Source organism: Oncorhynchus tshawytscha, linkage group LG17 (assembly GCF_018296145.1).
Source record: "Oncorhynchus tshawytscha isolate Ot180627B linkage group LG17, Otsh_v2.0, whole genome shotgun sequence".
Taxonomy (NCBI): Eukaryota; Metazoa; Chordata; class Actinopteri; order Salmoniformes; family Salmonidae; genus Oncorhynchus; species Oncorhynchus tshawytscha.
The window spans coordinates 12,024,309-12,043,697 of NC_056445.1; the positions used below are offsets into that span (position 1 = coordinate 12,024,309).

Below are 19,389 nucleotides of genomic sequence, written 5' to 3' on the forward strand. Positions count from 1 at the left end.
AATGCACTGTAAGTATGTTTTGGTTATAGTGGGAACAGTAACATTATTAATACATATATATATATTTTTTTAAATAAATGTTTTATATATTTTTTAATTTATTTTTTAATGTTTATCTCACATAATATAATTGAAAGGTATGCATTAAGGTGTCTGTAATAGAATACAAGAATGTATGTAGATAATAATAAATGGATTTCTATAGATTACAAAATATTTTTTACTTAGGGGGAAAGTGCCAAGATGGAGAAACGGTGGCTTCAACACAGCTCCCCCTATCAGTCATCTAGTGTGTATATAAATCATTGGTTAAAACATCAAGTTTAAGCTCTCATTCCGAATCATTAAGATAAGGGATAAGGTAAAAAATCAAACATTCACACCTGGTATTGAACAACCAACGTTCTGATCCAGAGCCATGGGATTACATCTATCCTGCCACCCCCATCACAACACACTAGCAAAACCCAAGCTTATTTGATGGCAATAGCACTGACTGTTGCCCCTAGTGTTCTGTTTTGAAGGCACTTCCCGACGTCCTCAGGACATAGATAGACGTCCAATTTTGTCTTCAATCTTGAACAATGTCCCTGGAGAAAAAAAACACTCAGCAGTGCTGTGAATCTTGAGGCCCGGATAGTGTTGCAAAATTCCGGTAACTTTCCACAAATTCCCTGGTTCTCCAGAAGTTCTGGTTAGAAGATTCCTGGACTCGGGAGAGAATAAAGAGGAAACCCAGAGTCCTCCAACTAGGATCTCTGGAAATGTGGGGAAAGTGACCGGATGTTTGGGGGGTTGGTCGTACATGGTTGTCTGTCTGTACATTACATGGGTTGATACCTCATCAAGTACATGATGCCGTCTGTCTGACTGCTGCAGACGCTACATGTTAATTGAAAGCCTGATGCATGTGTGTGTATGATCTTTGTTGGATGTGTGTGTGACGTTGGATGTTCTTAGATGCTGTTAGATGTCTGGCAAAAGAACATGTTTTATTATCCTTGCCTATATGTCAGCTGAAGATGAGTGGGCTGCATAGACAGCTTTCCTAATTGAGTGTGTGTGGGTGGACTTATGCAGGTGCGTGCTTCTCTGAACGTATTCTTTGTAAATATGTGACTGCAGCGTGTGTGTGTGTGTGTGTGTGTGTGTGTGTGTGTGTGTGTGTGTGTGTGTGTGTGTGTCGGTAGATGTGGTGGGAAGCTTAGCCATACTGAGGAGGTCAGAGAGAGCTTGCAGTGGCACAGATTCATCATGCTGTGTGTGTGTGTGTGTGTGTGTGTGTGTGTGTGTGTGTGTGTGTGTGTGTGTGTGTGTGTGTGTGTGTGTGTGTGTGTGTGTGTGCGCGTGTGTGTGTGTGTGTGTGTGTGTGTGGAGTGAGTTTGGAGGTGTGTGTCAGTGTGATTGTGGAGGTGTCCCACATTCAGGCTGAGAGAGAAATGAGAAGTGCTTGGGTTTTGTAGACCGATGTCTCGTAATGAAAGATTTATCAGCAGCACAGCTCTTGCCTCTCTCCTCCACACACGCACGCGCACACGCTCGCACCACACAGACACTGCTACCGCTGCGAAATGCCTGGTCACCCCGACAGCTAGCGCTTTGAAGCTAACTTTATTAGCCATTCTACTTAGCGGGAGGGAACCCCCCCACCGTCAGGTGATAGGAGAGGAACTGTTTGAAGTCAAGCCTCCCAGGTCGGAGCACTCCTAGTGATGTTACAGCAGGAAGAACAAACACACACACACACACACACACACACACACACACACACACACACACACACACACACACACACACACACAAGTACTCTATTGTGCACACATATAGGGGTGAATCCTTCAGAACGGTTTAAAATAATTCTATTCTCTCTGTCTGAACAAAATGTTTTATACTTTAACATGATTACATTGATAGGTGAGATAACAGAGAATAGAACAGTATCCCGATGTGAAATGGACTTTTATAAAACTGTCCTGTAAGTCAAACCAGGCTGAGTTGTGATTCGCCGGTTGAATTATACTTTTTTTAGGAAATTAACAGTTTCTCTCTGAAACCAGAAGATTATGCCTGTGTACCACACAAACCAGAAATAGAGTGAGAGGCACGCACACACACGCATGCACGCACGCGCACACACACACACACACACACACACACACACATGGGTCAACTACTGCTGCAAGAGTTGGGTTTTAATGGGGAAAGACTGAGGAATGATGGAAGAGAGAGAGCAGGGGGAGATGAAAGACAAGAAGGAATGGAGAGAACAGCTATCTCGTCAGCATTCATAATTCAATATGTTAGTGGGGTAATGAAATGGGAAAACCACTCATTGGGAGAGAGTTCATTATCCTGGGAAGAGATAATGTGGTCCAACGTTGGGAAACAGGCTTGATGTAATTATCATCGAATAGAAGCACGTTAAACACCCTGATAAGGTCTACAGTTGAAGTCGGAAGTTTACATACACTTAGGTTGGAGTCATTAAAACTAGTTTTTCAACCACTCCACCAATTTCTTGTTAACAAACTATAGTTTTGGCAAGTCGGTTAGGACGTCTACTTTGTGCATGAAACAAGTAATTTTTCCAACAATTGTTTACAGACAGATTATTTCACTTATAATTCACTGTATCACAATTCCAGTCTGTCAGAAGTTTACACACACTAAGTTGACTGTGCCTTTAAAAAGCTTGGTTAAATTCCAGAAAATTATGTCATGGCTTTAGAAGCTTCTGATAGTCTAACTGATATCATTTGAGTCAATTGGAGGTGTACCTCAGGATGTATTTCAAGGCCTACCTTCAAACTCAGTGCCTCTTTGCTTGACATCATGGGAAAATCAGAAGAAATCAGCCAAGACCTCAGAAAAACAATTGTAGACCTCCACAAGTCTGGTTCATCCTTGGGAGCAATTTCCAAACGCCTGAAAGTACCACGTTCATCTGTACAAACAATAGTACGCAAGTATAATCACCATGGGACCACGCAGCCGTCATACCGCTCAGGAAGGAGCTGTCTCTGTCTCCTAGAGATGAATGTACTTTGGTGCGAAAAGTGCAAATCAATCCCAGAACAACAGCAAAGGACCTTGTGAAGATGCTGGAGGAAACAGGTACAAAATTATCTATATCCACAGTAAAACGAGTCCTATATCGACATAATCTGAAAGGCCGCTCAGAAAGGATGAAGCCACTGCTCCAATACCGCCATAAAGAAGCCAGACTGTGGTTTGCAACTGCACATGGGGACAAAGATCGTACTATTTGGAGAAATGTCCTCTCTTCTGATGAAACAAAAATAGAACTGTTTGGCTATAATGACCATTGTTATGTTTGGAGGAAAAAGGAGGGGGCTTGCAAGCCGAAGAACACCATCCCAACCGTGATGCACGGGGGTGGCAACATCATGTTGTGGGGGTGCTTTGCTGTAGGAGGGACTAGTGCACTCCACAAAATAGATGGCATCATGAGGATGAAAAAATTATGTGGATATATTGAAGCAACATCTCAAGACGTCAGTCAGGAAGTTAAAGCTTGATCACAAATGGGTCTTCCAAATGGACAATGGCCCCAAGCATACTTCCAAAGTTGTGGCAAAATGGCTTAAGGACAACAAAGTCAAGGTATTGGAGTGGCCATCACAAAGCCCTGACCTCAATCCCATAGAAAATGTGTGGGCAGAACTGAAAAAGCGTGTGCGAGCAAGGAGGCCTACAAACCTGACCCAGTTTCAGCAGCTCTGTCTGGAGGAATGGGCCAGAATTCACCCAACTTATTGTGGGAAGCTTGTGGGAGGCTACCCAAAACATTTGACCCAAGTTAAACAATGTAAAGGCAAAGCTACCAAATACTAATTGAGTGTATGTAAATTTCTGACCCACTGGGAATGTGATGAAAGAAATAAAAGCTGAAATAAAACATTTTCTCTACTATTATTCTGACATTTCACATTCTTAAAATAAAGTGGTGATCCTAACTTACCTAAGAGAGGGAATTTTTACTCTGATTAAATGTCAGGAATTGTGAGTTTAAATGTATTTGGCTAAGGTGTATGTAAACTTCCGACTTCAACTGTATATATCATCATCCTAATCACGGGGGGTCGGACTTTGACTCGTCACGTTTCTTAAAGCACTGATAATCATATGATTAAAAATGAAATCCAGGGAAGGAGGCTACAGTTGGAATAGCAAGCCTACAGAGTATGTTTCAATTAGTTAACTCCCACTACATCGTCCACTGGGGTGATATGATGCTAGATATGTGTGTTTACTGCCTCAACTTCTGCCCAGAGTCTACTCAGTCTCTGTAAACACACTCACGCTGTGAAACATATTCCTGAATTGCTTTACTCAGTAGCATATTAGTGGTTTTCACTTGGAGCTGTGTGTCTGTCAGCAGGTGTACGACCGCTAGGCTGCTGTAGTGGAGCTGGTGTCACCAACAGGGTGCACTGCAATACTCTCAGTCATCCACAGCCATCTCTCGCTCTCTATCTCTCTCTCTCTCTCTCTCTCTCTCGCTCTCTCTCTCTCTCGCTCTCTCTCCCTCTTCCTGTCTGTCTGTCTGTCTGTCTGTCTGTCTGTCTGTCTGTCTGTCTGTCTGTCTGTCTGTCTGTCTGTCTGTCTGTCTGTCTGTCTGTCTGTCTGTCTGTCTGTCTGTCTGTCTGTCTGTCTGTCTGTCTGTCTGTCTGTCTCTTTCTGTTTCTCTCAGAGATGTTGTACTATGCTGGGTTCTCTGTAAGCGATGGTGTTTGTGTATTCATAGAAAACATGCTCACACTGGTCCCTGCATGTTGACGATGACAAGTATCGTCAATTAAAAAAATAATTGTTTGAAAGTTAACTCTGGGTGCATAATAATTTGTTTTTCTTTGATAATCAGTTTTTCACCACATGAAAGAGCAATTTTTCAGTTCTTGGAAATCGGGACCAGGCTTTGAGTGCGTAAATGAGAGAAACCACTATGAAATGAATGGTAATTGAATTGGGATAGCGGCTGAGTTTATTCCGAGGGTAATAACTATGGTTAGTTCACATGAGAGATGAGTTGAAAGAAGGGCTTGAAGGAAGAGACAAACAGCCAAATGACTCACAGGACAAAAAATAATGTTCTCTTTCAAAATACATTTGAATTTGTTGGAATTTGTCTGTCAAAATTGTTGGTTGAAGGGTCAAATAGATTGACCTGGAAGATACAACTTTAATAGCGCTGTGATGATGCAGATGCTTTGTCTGTATTTGGGAACCCTTCTCCTCTATAAGACAGTTATTAATGACCTATCAATCCCCAGGTCAACACATTGACCTATTATGAGATCAAATGCAGTGAGGCCCAACAGACCAACCATTATTCTAGAGAGGGCATTCGTTTGCTGCGAATTAGTATTTTTCTACGGGATGATGTGTGTGTGTGTGTGTGTGTGTGTGTGTGTGTGTGTGTGTGTGTTTGAGTGGAGAGAACGCTGCTCTGATTAAGTACAGTAATACAGAGACGCAGACACTACAGATGTTAATTTAATGGCCTGGAACTTAATGAGATTGGCTGAGGAGACTCCGACACACTCACACACACTCCCCCGTATCACGTTTCAAGGCTAATTATACGACCCTACACTGTGAGTTATTAACAGCCACATTAAATATGAAACATGGCTGTGTGTGTGTGTGTGTCCGCTCCAATATGTCCTGTCACGTTGTTTGTGTAAATCCTGGCTCTGTGTGCTGGCAGGAAGGCAACAGGCTGCCACTACAGGATCCGTCTTTCTCTATCACAGCAGTGGGAGTCACAATGCTGTTTACGATGTTCTCATATTGATGAGGATGATTCAGACACTAAAGTAATCTCCTTCTTTTTCTCTTTCTTTCTCTCTCTCTCTCTCTCTCTCTCCCTCCCCTCTCTCCCTCTAGGTGGGGTGTGTATAGCCCAGTCTCTGAAGATCCCGCGTGAACCCAAGCCAGGGGAGTTTGATAAGATCATCATACGTCTGCTGGAGACTTCCAACGCCAGGGCTGTCATTATGTTCGCCAACGAGGACGACATACGGTATGTTGTACAGCCCCCCCCAAAAAAACACACAACTACACCTCTATAACCTATCCCTACACCACTACACACATACCCCTGTACCCTTATACCCAGGTATACCAAGTGTCGGTTGTGACTCCAGTACTGACTCCTTCTCTCTCTCTTCCTTTATCTCCCCTTCCTCTTTCTCTTCCCCCCTCTCCCTACCCCCTTTCTCCCTCCTTCTATCGCTCTCTCAGGCGTATCCTGGATGCGGCCAAGCACAACAACCAGACTGGTCACTTCCTGTGGGTGGGGTCAGACAGCTGGGGCTCCAAGATCTCTCCTGTGATTGGCCAGGAGCGGGTGGCTGAGGGAGCCGTTACCATCCTGCCCAAACGAGCCTCCGTTGACGGTACAGACAGAAGCCATTTTAGATGATAGTGTTTTAAGGGGAAAGATTTAAAGACACAGTATACCCTCAACAAGGTTGATATCACATCATACCATACATGTCTGTTTTTACATCTTATGTCACTCACTGACCCCTCCTCTACCACCTCCCCTTCCTCTCCTCTCCTCTCCTCTCCTCTCCTCTCCTCTCCTCTCCTCTCCCTCTCTCCTCTCCTCTCCTCTCCTCTCCTCTCCTCTCCTCTCCTCTCCTCTCCTCTCCTCTCCTCTCCTCTACCCTCTCCCTCTCCTCTCCTCTCCTCTCCTCTCCTCTACCACCTCCCCTCCTCTCCTCTCCTCTCCTCTCCTCTCCTCTCCTCTCCTCTCCTCTCTCTCTCCTCTCCTCTCCTCTCCTCTCCTCTCCCTCTCCTCTCCTCTCCTCTCCTCTCCCTCTCCTCTCCTCTCCTCTCCTCTCCTCTCCTCTCCTCTCCCTCCCTCCTCTCCTCTCCTCTCCTCTCCTCTCCTCTCCTCTCCTCTCCTCTCCTCTCCTCTCCTCTCCTCTCCTCTCCTCCTCTCCTCTCCTCTCCTCTCCTCTCCTCTCCTCTCCTCTCCTCTCCTCTCCTCTCCTCTCCTCTCCTCTCCTCTCCTCTCCTCTCCTCTACCACCTCCCCTTCCTCTCCTCTCCTCTCCTCTCCTCTCCTCTCCTCTCCTCTCCTCTCCTCTCCTCTCCTCTCCTCTCCTCTCCTCTCCTCTCCTCTCCTCTCCTCTCCTCTCCTCTCCTCTCCTCTCCTCCATCTTCTCCCCTTCCTCATCCTCTCCTCTCCTCCATCTTGTCCCCCTTCCTCATCCTCTCCTCTCCATCATCTTGTCCCCCTTCCTCATCCTCTCCTCTCCTCCATCTTGTCCCCCTTCCTCATCCTCTCCCCCACAGCATTTGACCGTTACTTCCGGAGCCGCTCTCTGTCCAACAACAGGAGGAACGTGTGGTTCGCTGAGTTCTGGGAGGAGAACTTCGGCTGCAAGCTGGGGATGCATGGCAAGCGCCCCGGAAGCCCCAAGAAATGCACAGGCAAGATACAATGGCGCTGGAGCACAGGACGATGGGTATTGGCACAGGAATAGTAGTAAAGCAGAGGAGTATGGGTAATGTAGGCTGGCAGAAGAGTTAATGCCCTATAATCATCCCTAGACAGGCTACTTAATATTAAGTTCACAAGTCATTGAGCATGGATAGCTTTACTCTCTAAGGAGAATGGTTTGTTCTCTGTGCTCAGAGCTCTGTGCAAATGACATAAAATTATATGCAGTGTACAGTAGAGCCCCCTGGCTGGTCCTGCATGGATGAGTCTGGAGAGAAGTGTGTGTGACAGTGTGGGTACACAGTCTGTGCAGTTTGGGCTTGTAGAACAGTGTTTGTTGGTGTGTATAACTGCGTGTCAAATAGTGTGTGACAGTGTGTGTTCACACAGTCTGTGCAGTGTGGGCTTGTAGAATGGTGTGTGTGTATCAGTGACAATGTGTGTATCTGTGTGTGTCGACACAGCTGATATTTTGGTTGCAGTTACCATTTGGAGGTTATCCAGTGTCTGACTCCATCACAGCTCGCTAGCCCTGTGTCCTGAAGGTCCACTTATACATGTGTTGAAGAACACTGGTGGTCGGTACTGTTTTAGATGAGGGAGGACAATTATTTTTGTTCATGAGCATGGCCTTATTTCTACTAAAGCATTTTGGATGACTGTCATTCATATTCCATTCACCCAGTTCAATGTACATCAATTGGTTTAGGCTACTGCATGATACTCAAATTGTCCCTATACCCATCATGAGGTTGCTACAACCTAGTCTATGAATGAAAGTTTACGACATAGGTGCACAGATTTACTCCTGAAGTGCTGACCTGTTGCACCCTCTACAACCATTGTGATTATTATTATTTGACCCTACTGGTCATCTATGAATGTTTGAATATCTTGGCCATGTACTGTTGTAATCTCCACCCGGAACAGCCAGAAGAGGACTGGCCACCCCTCATAGCCTGGTTCCTCTCTAGGTTTCTTGTACCATCAACGAGCTTACGCTTTCTACGTATTCCCCAAGGTGTCTACAGCATTGTGACGTACTTTTACGCATTTCTGTTGAAGAATAGCCGTAGGGCATGCTGTGGGCATGCTGTCGGAGTCCGTATAGCCAACAGCATTTGCAATGCATCTTGCCTGACAGGAACAAACATCTCTCTGGTAAGAAGATGGGTGGGGGTGTATGTTTCATGATTAACGACTCATGGTGTAATTGTAACAACATACAAGTCCTTTTGTTCACCTGACCTAGAATTCCTCACAATCAAATGTCAACCATATTATCTCTCAAGAGAACTCTCCTCGGTTATCATCACAGCCGTGTATATCCTCCCCCCATAAGCGGATTCCAAGACGGCCATCAAGGAACTTCACTGGACTTTATGCAAACTGGAAACCATACTGTATATTCTGAGGCTGCAATTATTATAGCTGGGGATTTTAACAAAGCTAATCTGAGAACAATTTTACCTAAATTCCATTAGCATATCGATTACAGTACACGAGCGAGTAACACACTTGACCACTGCTACTCTAACTTCCGTGATGCATACAAGGCCCTCCCCCACCCTCGTTTTGGCAAATCTGACCATGACTCCATCTTGTTGCTCCCCTCCTATAGGCAGAAACTCAAACAGGAAGCGCCCGTGCTTAGGTCTATCTAACACTGGTCTGACCAATCGGATTCCACACTTCAAGATTGCTTCGATCACGTGGACTGGGATATGTTCCAGGTAGCCTCAGACAATAACATTGACGTATACGCAGACTCGGTGAGCGAGTTTATAAGGAAGTGTATAGGAGATGTTGTATCCATTGTGACCATTAAAACCTTCCCGAACCAGAAACCGTGGATTGATGGCAGCATTCAAGCAAAACTGAAAGCACGTACCACCACATTTAATCATGGCAAGGCAACTGGAAACATGACCAAATACAAACAGTGTAGTTATTCCTTCTGTAAGGCAATCAAACAAGCAAAGCGTCAGTATAGAGACTAAGTGGAGTTGCAATTCAATGGCTCAAACACGAGACGTATGTGGCAGCGTCTACAGACAATCACGGATTACAAAAAGAAAGCCAGCCCCGTTGCGGACATCAACGTCTTGCTTCCAGACAAATTAAACAACTTCTTTGCACACTTTGAGGACAATACAGTGCCACCGACACGGCCCGCTACCAAAGACTGTGTGCTCCCCTTCTCCGTGGCCGACGTGAGTAAAACATTTAAATGTGTTAACACTCTCAAGGCTACCGGCCCAGACGGCATCCCTAGCCGCGTCCCCAGAGCATGCACAGACCAGCTGGCTGGTGTGTTTACGGACATATTCATCCAATCCATATCCCAGTCTGCTGTCCCCACATGCTTCAAGATGGCCACCATTGTACCTGTTCCCAAGAAAGCACTGACTTCTGTCACCATGAAGTTCTTTGAGAGACTAGTCAAGGATCATGTCACATCCACCCTACCTGTCACTCTAGACCCACTGCAATTTGCTTACCACCCCAATAGGTCCACAGACGATACAATCGCCATCACACTGCACACTGCCCTATCCCATCTGGAAGAGAGGAATACCTATGTAAGAATGCTGTTCATTGACTACAGCTCAGCATTCATCATCATAGTACTCTCCAAACTCATCATTAAGCTTGAGACCCTGGGTCTCGACCCCACCCTGTGCAACTGGGTCCTGGACTTCCTGATGGGCCGCCCCCAGGTGGTGAACGTAGGAAACAACATCTCCACTCGGCTGATCCTCAACACTGGGGGCCCCACAAGGGTGGGTTCTCAGCCCTCTCCTGTACTCCCTGTTCACCCACGCCTGCGTGCCCATGCACGCCTCCAACTCAATCATCAAGTTTGCAGATGACATTGGAAGGCTTGATTACCAACAACAACGAGATGGCCTACAGGGAGACGGCCTCTCACTCCTCTCACTCACTCTCTCCTCTCTCTATGTTGATCCATTGCTCTCTCTCTCTCTCTTTATTTTTCTCTTCATCCTTTATGTCTATCCATCGCTCCCTCTCCTCCCCTCTGTATGTGGAATATGTTGTGTTAGTGTTTGTAGCATGTATCAGGCTGAATGGTTATGTGCTATGTTATTGTAGCCAGTCTGTGTGTGTGTGTGTGTGTGGGGGGGGTTAAACAGTAAGCTGTGTGAGCAGTTTTATCTGCACCTGTCCCAGGCTGCAGGACTATCGTACACAAACAACTGAGTCAGCAGCACCTCTGGACGTCAGTGTGACTGTGTGTGTGCTTTGTTTGTTTAGTGGAACACTTTTAATCCAGGTGGTTCTCTTTGAGCTTGTGTATAGAGCTGGAACATGAACTCATATCTCTCTCTCTCTCTCTCTCTCTCTCTCTCTCTGTCCTCTCCTTTTGAAGCCACTGTAGTAGGCACTCAGCCGAAGGTGACTCTCTCTGGTGTGTCTGTGTATGGAGAGCCCTGTAGTGGCGTGGAGTGTCAGAGTCGATTAATTTCTAGTGCGAGAGTTCACGACCTTCGCATCATCAACACGGAAACCAATCAGCTGCCTCGGCTCACAACTGCTGTTTGGGGTCATTGTCGTGACAGCTAGCAGAGTGTGTGCGTGTGTGTGTTTGTGGGTGAGCCCTCTCCACCCCTCTCTTGTCTCTCTGTTGAGAGTACAGTAAGCTAATGAGTATCACCCTCAGACACAACCCTATAGACCTCAATCAACACACACACACACACACACACACACACACACACACACACACACACCCATATTGAGAATCTCTGCCTGAAATGTCCTGGATGTTAATCTTGGCTGAGAACAGAGGGAACACAAGTCTCTTTTAGAGTGGTTGATTCTATATCAAAACACTGGGGAGTAACATCTCCTTTTCTGTGTGTGTGTGACTGTTTGAAGGATGGAGCCGTCATCCCTCAATTTATCACCCGATTGTTCCTGCGCAGAGTGATTTCCTCACAGGGGCTGAAAGGAATCCGCTCACCGGTAAACAGGATTGGCTCAGACAGAGGCAATGAAGCAGGGGTCCACACGCTGGAATTAGGGCGTGCTGTATAGAAGAGGGTGTTTCAGGACAACAGAGTGCCCATGACAACAGAGTGCCCATGACAACAGAGTGCCCATGAGAGAGAGAGAGAGAGAGAGAGAGAGAGAGAGAGAGAGACTGTGCTGGCACCATGTGACCTGTCTGATCTTCATTAAACTGAACACAGCTTCATTAGTCACAACAGGTACAACTGGCAGCCCACAGAGGACCTGGCTTTGCTGTGTGTGTGTGTGTCTGTGCCTGGCTGCTCCATACACCCACAAAGGGCCTGTGACATGAGTGAGGGAGGGAGAACAACCGTTGCTCCAGTAATAGGTTTTCACAGTTCAGCTTACTTTTAACAATAGTACTTCTCTCTGATGGTAACTTCCTCCTCCTCTCTCTTTCCTCTTTCTCACTTTCTCTCTCTTTCATCTTAACATTCCTGCTTCTCTGTCTCTCTTTCTTTCTTTCCTCTTTCTCACTTTCTGTCTTCTGCCAAAGCCTCAGTTCGGACGTGAGGTAAAGGAGAGAAGAGGGGGAGAGAAGAGGAAACGATCAGTATGTTGAGCGTTTTAAAAGATGAATTGACTTTGTCATGAATGATCTTTCTCTCTCTTCCAACCCTACACCAAACCCCTAGCTCCATTCCCAGGGACATGTTCTGCCTCCGATGAGTTCTTAACAGCCGTGTTTATGTTGTCTTTGCTGGCGTTGAACGTGATGAAGAATACTCATACCATGGTGTAACGCTTGGCTCAAGATCCCTGTTGTCAGTATGTATATATTTTGGCCTGTTGATTACTCATGCCTGTCTTGGTCCTTTACTTTGTAAGGGAAAGCGAAAAGATGTTGGAGAAGAGTTGTGGATGTAAGTTGGAGCTCGGAGTTGTCTGAGAGAGAGAGGGAGTTGTCAGAGAGAGAGATAGAGAGAGAGGGAGACAGAGAGAGAGAGAGAGGGAGACAGATTTATATATATATATTATCTACCTCACTTGCTTTGGCAATGTTAACACATGTTTCCCATGCCAATAAAGCCCTTGAATTGAATTGATTTGAATTGACAGAGAGAGCGAGATGTCAGAGAGAGAGAGAGGGGGAGACAGAGAGAGAGAGGGAGACAGAGAGAGAGAGAGATGTCAGAGAGAGAGAGAGAGGGAGGGAGTCAGGGAGAGAGACAGAGAGAGAGTTGTCCGAGAGAGAGAGAGAGAGAGAGAGAGAGAGAGAGAGAGAGAGAGAGAGAGAGCGAGCGGGAGACAGAGAGAGAGAGTTGTCAGAGAGAGAGACGGGGGGATTGCATTTGCAATCCTAATTGATGTTTAATTGAGAAGCTTGTTTGAATCATTAAGTCCTCTGTCAGCCGTGTTACCATCAATCACTGCTTAAGGTGCCATATTGTTCCCTACAGATAAATCACAGCACTTAGCCTATTACCATTCTAGCATCGGCCTGTCAAACCACTCAGACTTTTAGATCTCTGCCTCTCTTTTAAAAACATGCAGTGTTTTTTATATGTGTGTGGGTGGTATATGTCCTGATATGTGTGTGTGGGGTGGTTATTTATGTCCTGACGTGTGTGTGTGGGTGATTTATGTCCTGATATGTGTGTGTGTGGGTTGTTTATGTCTTGATATATGTGTGTGGGGGTTATTCATGTCCTGATATGTGTGTGTGGGTTATTTATGTCCTAATATGTGTGTGTGTTGTTTATGTCCTGATATGTGTGTGTGTGGGTTGTTTATGTCCTGATATTTTTGTGTGTGTGGGTGATATATGTCCTGATATTTGTGTGTGGGTTGTTTATGTCCTGATATTTGTGTGTATGGGTGATTTATGTCCTGATATGTGTGTGTGGGGGTTATTTATGTCCTGCTATGTGTGTGTGTGCGTTGTTTATGTCCTGATATGTGTGTGTGTGGGGGTTGTTTATGTCCTGATATGTGTGTGTGTGCGTTGTTTATGTCCTGATATGTGTGTGGGGGGGGTTGTTTATGTCCTGATTTGTGTGTGTAGGGGTTGTTTATTTCCTGATATGTATGTGGGTGGGGTGGGGGGTTTATGTCCTGATATTTGTGAGTGGGGGTTGTTTATGTCCTGATATGTGTGCGTGGGGGTTGTTTATGTCCTGATATGTGTGTGTGGGGGTTGTTTATGTCCTGATATGTGTGTGTGGGGGTTGTTTATGTCCTGATATGTGTGCGTGGGGGTTGTTTATGTCCTGATATGTGTGTGTGGGGGTTGTTTATGTCCTGATATGTGTGTGTGTGGGTTGTTTATGTCCTGATATTTTTGTGTGTGTGGGTGATATATGCCCTGATATTTGTGTGTGTGGGTGATTTATGTCCTGATATTTTTGTGTGTGTGGGTGATATATGCCCTGATATTTGTGTGTGTGGGTGATTTATGTCCTGATATGTGTGTGTGGGGGTTATTTATGTCCTGCTATGTGTGTGTGTGCGTTGTTTATGTCCTGATATGTGTGTGTGTGGGGGTTGTTTATGTCCTGATATGTGTGTGTGTGTGTGCGTTGTTTATGTCTTGATATGTGTGTGGGGGGTTGTTTATGTCTTGATATGTGTGTGGGGGGTTGTTTATGTCCTGATATTTGTGTGTGGGGGTTGTTTATGTCCTGATTTGTGTGTGTAGGGGTTTTGATATGTGTGGGTGGGGTGGGGGGTTTATGTCCTGATATTTGTGTGTGGGTGTTTATGTCCTGATATTTGTGCGTGGGGGTTGTTTATGTCCTGATATGTGTGCGTGGGGGTTGTTTATGTCCTGATATGTGTGCGTGGGGGTTGTTTATGTCCTGATATTTGTGTGTGGGGGTTGTTTATGTCCTGATTGTGTGTGTGTGGGGTTGTTTATGTCCTGATATGTGTGTGGGGGGGTGGGGTGGGGGGTTTATGTCCTGATATTTGTGAGTGTGGGTTGTTTATGTCCTGATATGTGTGCGTGGGGGTTGTTTATGTCCTGATATGTGTGCGTGGGGGTTGTTTATGTCCTGATATGTGTGTGTGGGGGTTGTTTATGTCCTGATATGTGTGTGTGGGGGTTGTTTATGTCCTGGGGGGTTGTTTATGTCCTGATATGTGTGTGTGGGGGTTGTTTATGTCCTGATATGTGTGTGTGGGGGTTGTTTATGTCCTGATATGTGTGTGTGGGGGTTGTTTATGTCCTGATATGTGTGTGTGGGGGTTGTTTATGTCCTGATATGTGTGCGTGGGGGTTATTTATGCCCTGATATGTGTGTGTGGGGCTTGTTTATGTCCTGATATGTGTGTGTGTGGGGTGTTTATGTCCTGATATGTGTGTGGGGTGTTTGTGTCCTGATATGTGTGTGGGGAAGTTGTTTGTGTCCTGATATTTGTGTATGGGGGTGGGGGTTGTTTATGTCCTGATATGTGTGTGTGGGGGTTGTTTATGTCCTGATATGTGTGTGTGGGGGTTGTTTATGTCCTGATATGTGTGCGTGGGGGTTATTTATGCCCTGATATGTGTGTGTGTGGGGTGTTTATGTCCTGATATGTGTGTGGGGTGTTTGTGTCCTGATATGTGTGTGGGGGTTGTTTATGTCCTGATATTTGTGTATGGGGGTGGGGGTTGTTTATGTCCTGATATTTGTGTATGGGGGTGGGGGTTGTTTATGTCCTGATATTTGTGTGTGTGGGGGTTGTTTATGTCCTGATATGTGTTTGTGTGGGGTGTTTATGTCCTGATGTGTGTGGGGGTGTTTATGTCCTGATATGTGTATGGGGGTTGTTTGTGCCCTGATATTTGTGTGTGTGTGGGGGTTGTTTATGTCCTGATATATTTGTGCGTGGGGGTTGTTTATGTCCTGATATTTGTGTGTGTGGTCGGGGGGGTGTTTATGTCCTGATATTTGTGTGTGTTGGGGATTAGTGTTTTTCAATGCATGATGTTAATAAAGGTGAGGTAACCTGTAATCTCCTTCTCTGAGACCTGGAAGGCGAAGCGTCGCAGAGTATGATTCCTGCTGATCTAGGATAACATCCTCCCTGTCCATGTAATCATATTCATTATGATCTAAAAGGTGGCACTGATACTAGATCAGCACCGAGACGTCTATTTTATGAATTTTGGCCCTGTACCGTTTGCTTTGTGGTCCTGATGGTTGCTTTGGCAGTGAAGAGTGCTGGTGACAGCATTGCATTGGTTAAGCTGCTTCACTTATAAAGACGTCACATTTGATTGGTTGCTGATGACAGACCAGGTAGATTGTTTGTCTTTTCTAAATGAATCCTCGTCTCAGAGCACTGCAGGTATGAGACCCTGCTGGGTGGTGGGATAGCCACGACTTTGCAGAGTTAAACGTATACTTCATTTTGGCAATGAGAGTCAGATAAACTTGTGGTTACCATTGTTAAGTCTCTGCCTGTAGTTTGAAGGAAGTGGCTAACTAGTGTTAGCACATTTGCTAACTCAATCAAACGTATTTATATCAATCAAATGTATTTATAAAGCCCTTCTTACATCAGCTGATGTCACAGGGCTGTACAGAAACCCAGCCTAAAACCCCAAACAGCAAGCAATGCAGGTGTAGAAGCACGGTGGCTAGGAAAAACACCCTAGAAAGGCCAAAACCTAGGAAAAACCTCTCAGAACCTAGGAAGAAACCTAGAGTGGAACCAGGCTATGAGGGGTGGCCAGTCCTCTTCTGGCTGTGCCGGGTGGGGATTATAACACAACATGGCCAAGATGTTCAAATGTTCATAGATGACCAGCATGGTCAAATAATAATAATCACAGTGGTTGTCGAGGGTGCAGCAAGTCAGCACCTCAGGAGAAAATGTCAGTTGGCTTTTCATAGCCGATCATTCAGAGTATCTCTACCGCTCCTGTTGTCTCTAGAGAGTTGAAACAGCAGGTCTGGGACTCGTAGCACGTCCGCTGAACAGGTCAGAGCTCCATAGCCGCAGGCAGAACAGTTGAAACTGGAGCAGCAGTACGGCCAGGTGGACTGGGGACAGCAATGAATCATCAGGCCAGGTAGTCCAGAGTTATGGTCCTAGGGCTCAGGTCCTCTGAGAGAGAGAAAGAAAGAAAGAAAAAGAGAGAACGAGAGAAAGAGAATTCGAGACAGCATACTTACATTTACACAAGCCAGGAGAAATACTCCAGATATAGCCCCCCGACACATAAACTACTGCATCATAAATACTGGAGGCTGAGACAGGAGGGGTTAGGAGACACTGTGGCCCCGTCCGACGATTCCCCCGGACAGGCAGGATATAACCCCACCCACTTTGCCAAAGCACAGCCCCCACACCACTAGAGGGATATCTTCAACCACCGACTTACCATCCTGAGAAAAGGCCGAGTATAGCCCACAAAGATCTCCGCCACGGCACAACCCACTCAAGTAATGCGTCAACCCACTCAACCCACTAGCCTTAGCACAATGACTGGAAGTATATGGTAACTGCTAGCATGCTGTTTATGTGTGTACATTTCTTTGTGTGTGTGCTAGTTTGTAAGAGAACAAATATCTGCCTCTACAGCCAGGCTTATTATTACACAGTCACAATGAGCTATGTAAATTCTCCCTGCCTTCCGCCTGTGTTATTCCAGATTATTAAAGCATAGCAGAAATTGAGCAAGGCTGGCATTGTCTGAGCTGACAGTGATGGAATGGCTGCAGTATGTGTGAGCGAGAGTGTGTATATGTGTATTTTTTAATTGAACCTTTATTTAACTAGGCAAGACAGTTAAGAACAAATTCTTATTTACAATGACAGCCTACCGGGGAACAGTGGGTTAACGGCAGACTTTTACTTTGTCAGCGCAGGGATTCGATCCAGCAATCTTTCGGTTACGGGCCCAACGCTTTAACCAGTAGGCTACCTGCCGCCCCAGGGTTGGATCTCCTGTGTGTCAGACAGGGACAGACAGGGACAGACAGACAGTAAACATGACAACTGCTGTACCTCACCTTGCCAGCCAGTCAGCTAGGGGGGGATTAAACTGTAATGATGCAATCGAAGGAAATGTAACAGCATTGTTTTCTGTAACGGCAGTAGCTCCACCAACCCTCCCCTGTAAGTCAGTAGAGGGAATGCAGAGGGTATCTAGTCCTCCATGCCTGCGCTAGAAATGGCACCCTATTCCCTATATAGTGCACTACTTTTGACCAGAGCCCTATGGTACATTATATAGGGAATAGGATGCACCCTCTGTAGTCTTCTCTGGGGACTGAGATGAGATGGAATCCATCTTCTTTTTGAGCAGCTCAACAGGGTGATTGGCTATATGGTTGGCTGGACCATAAGCCTGCTGTGTGTGTGTGTGTGTGTGTGTGTGTGTGTGTGTGTGTGTGTGTGTGACTGTAGGGTTTATGCTGTGTGTGTCACAGATCCCCCTGGTACTGCTGCTCATTCTGTTCACCAGTTCCGGAGGTCTACGTCACCGGCTTTCTAGGCTTCACTGAACGGGATTCATTATCATCAACCCCAGGACTGTCTTGTCTGATTACACACACCTGGTTCCCATTTCCCCTGATTAGTATGTTATACAGTTGAAGTTGGAAGTTTACATACACTTAGGTTGGAGTCATTAAAACTAGTTTTTCAACCTCTCCACAAAAATCTTGTTAACAAACTATAGTTTTGGCAAGTCGGTTAGGACATCTACTTTGTGCATGACACAAGTAATTTTTCCGAAAACTGTTTACAGACAGATTATTTAACTTATAATTCACTGTATAACATTTCCAGTGGGTCAAAAGTTTACATACACTAAGTTGACTGTGCCTTTAAACAGCTTGGAAGATTCCAGAAAATGATGTCATGGCTTTAGAAGCTTCTGATAGGCTAATTGACATCATTTGAGTCAATTGTAGGTGTACCTGTGGATGCATTTCAAGGCCTACCTTCAAACTCAGTGCCTCTTTGCTTGACATCATGGGAAAATCAAAAGAAATCAGCCAAGACCTCAGAAAAACAATTGTAGACCTCCACAAGTCTGGTTCATCCTTGGGAGCAATTTCCAAACACCTGAAGGTACCACATTCATCTGTACAAACAATAGTACACAAGTATGAACACCATGGGACCACACAGCCATTATACCGCTCAGGAAGGAGACGCGTTCTGTCTCCTAGAGATGAACGTACTTTTGTGGCGAAAAGTGCAAATCAATCCCAGAACAACAGCAAAGGACATTGTAAAGATACCTGAAAGGCCGCTAAGCAAGGAAGAAGCCACTGCTCCAAAACCGCCATAGAAAAGCCAGGCTACTGTTTGCAACTGCACATGGGGACAAAAATCTTACTTTTTGGAGAAATGTCTTCTGGTCTGATGAAACAAAAATAGAACCTTTTTGCCGTAATGACCATTGTTATGTTTTGAGGAAAAAGGGGGTGGCTTGCAAGCCGAAGAACACCATCCCAACAATGAAGCACAGGGGTGGCAGCATCATGTTGTGGTGGTGGCAGCATCATGTTGTGGGGGTGCTTTGCTACAGGAGGGACTAGTGCACTTCACTATTCCCTCCACATCATGAGGTAGGAAAATTATGTGGATATATTGAAGCAACATCTCAAGAAGTTAAAGCTTGGTGGCAAATTGATCTTCCAAATGGACATTATCCCTAAGCATACTTCCAAAGTTGTGGCAAAATGGCTTAAGGACAACAAAGTCAAGGTATGAGAGTGGCCATCACAAAGCCCTGACCTCAATCCCATAGAAGATTTGTAGGCAGAACTGAAAAACGTGTGCGAGCAAGGAGGCCTACAATCCTGACTCAGTTACACCAGCTCTGTCAGGAGGAATGGGCCAAAATTCAAAAAACTTATTGTGGGAAGCTTGTGGAAGGCTACTCGAAACGTTTGACCCTAGTTAAACAATTTAAAGGCAATGCTACCAAATACT

The 19,389-nt window shown here is 45.5% G+C and overlaps 1 protein-coding gene across 3 annotated transcripts in view; it reads left to right on the forward strand.

The window, feature by feature from the left end:
- LOC112217165 (metabotropic glutamate receptor 8) overlaps positions 1–19,389 on the forward strand; it is a 362,177-nt gene that overhangs the window by 295,271 nt on the left and 47,517 nt on the right. For all 3 annotated transcript variants that reach the window (XM_042300187.1, XM_042300186.1, XM_042300188.1), the window contains exons 4-6: positions 5,911–6,046; positions 6,268–6,422; positions 7,329–7,466. In XM_042300187.1, the coding sequence (XP_042156121.1) occupies positions 5,911–6,046; positions 6,268–6,422; positions 7,329–7,466 (429 nt within the window). The remainder of the gene's footprint in view (positions 1–5,910; positions 6,047–6,267; positions 6,423–7,328; positions 7,467–19,389) is intronic.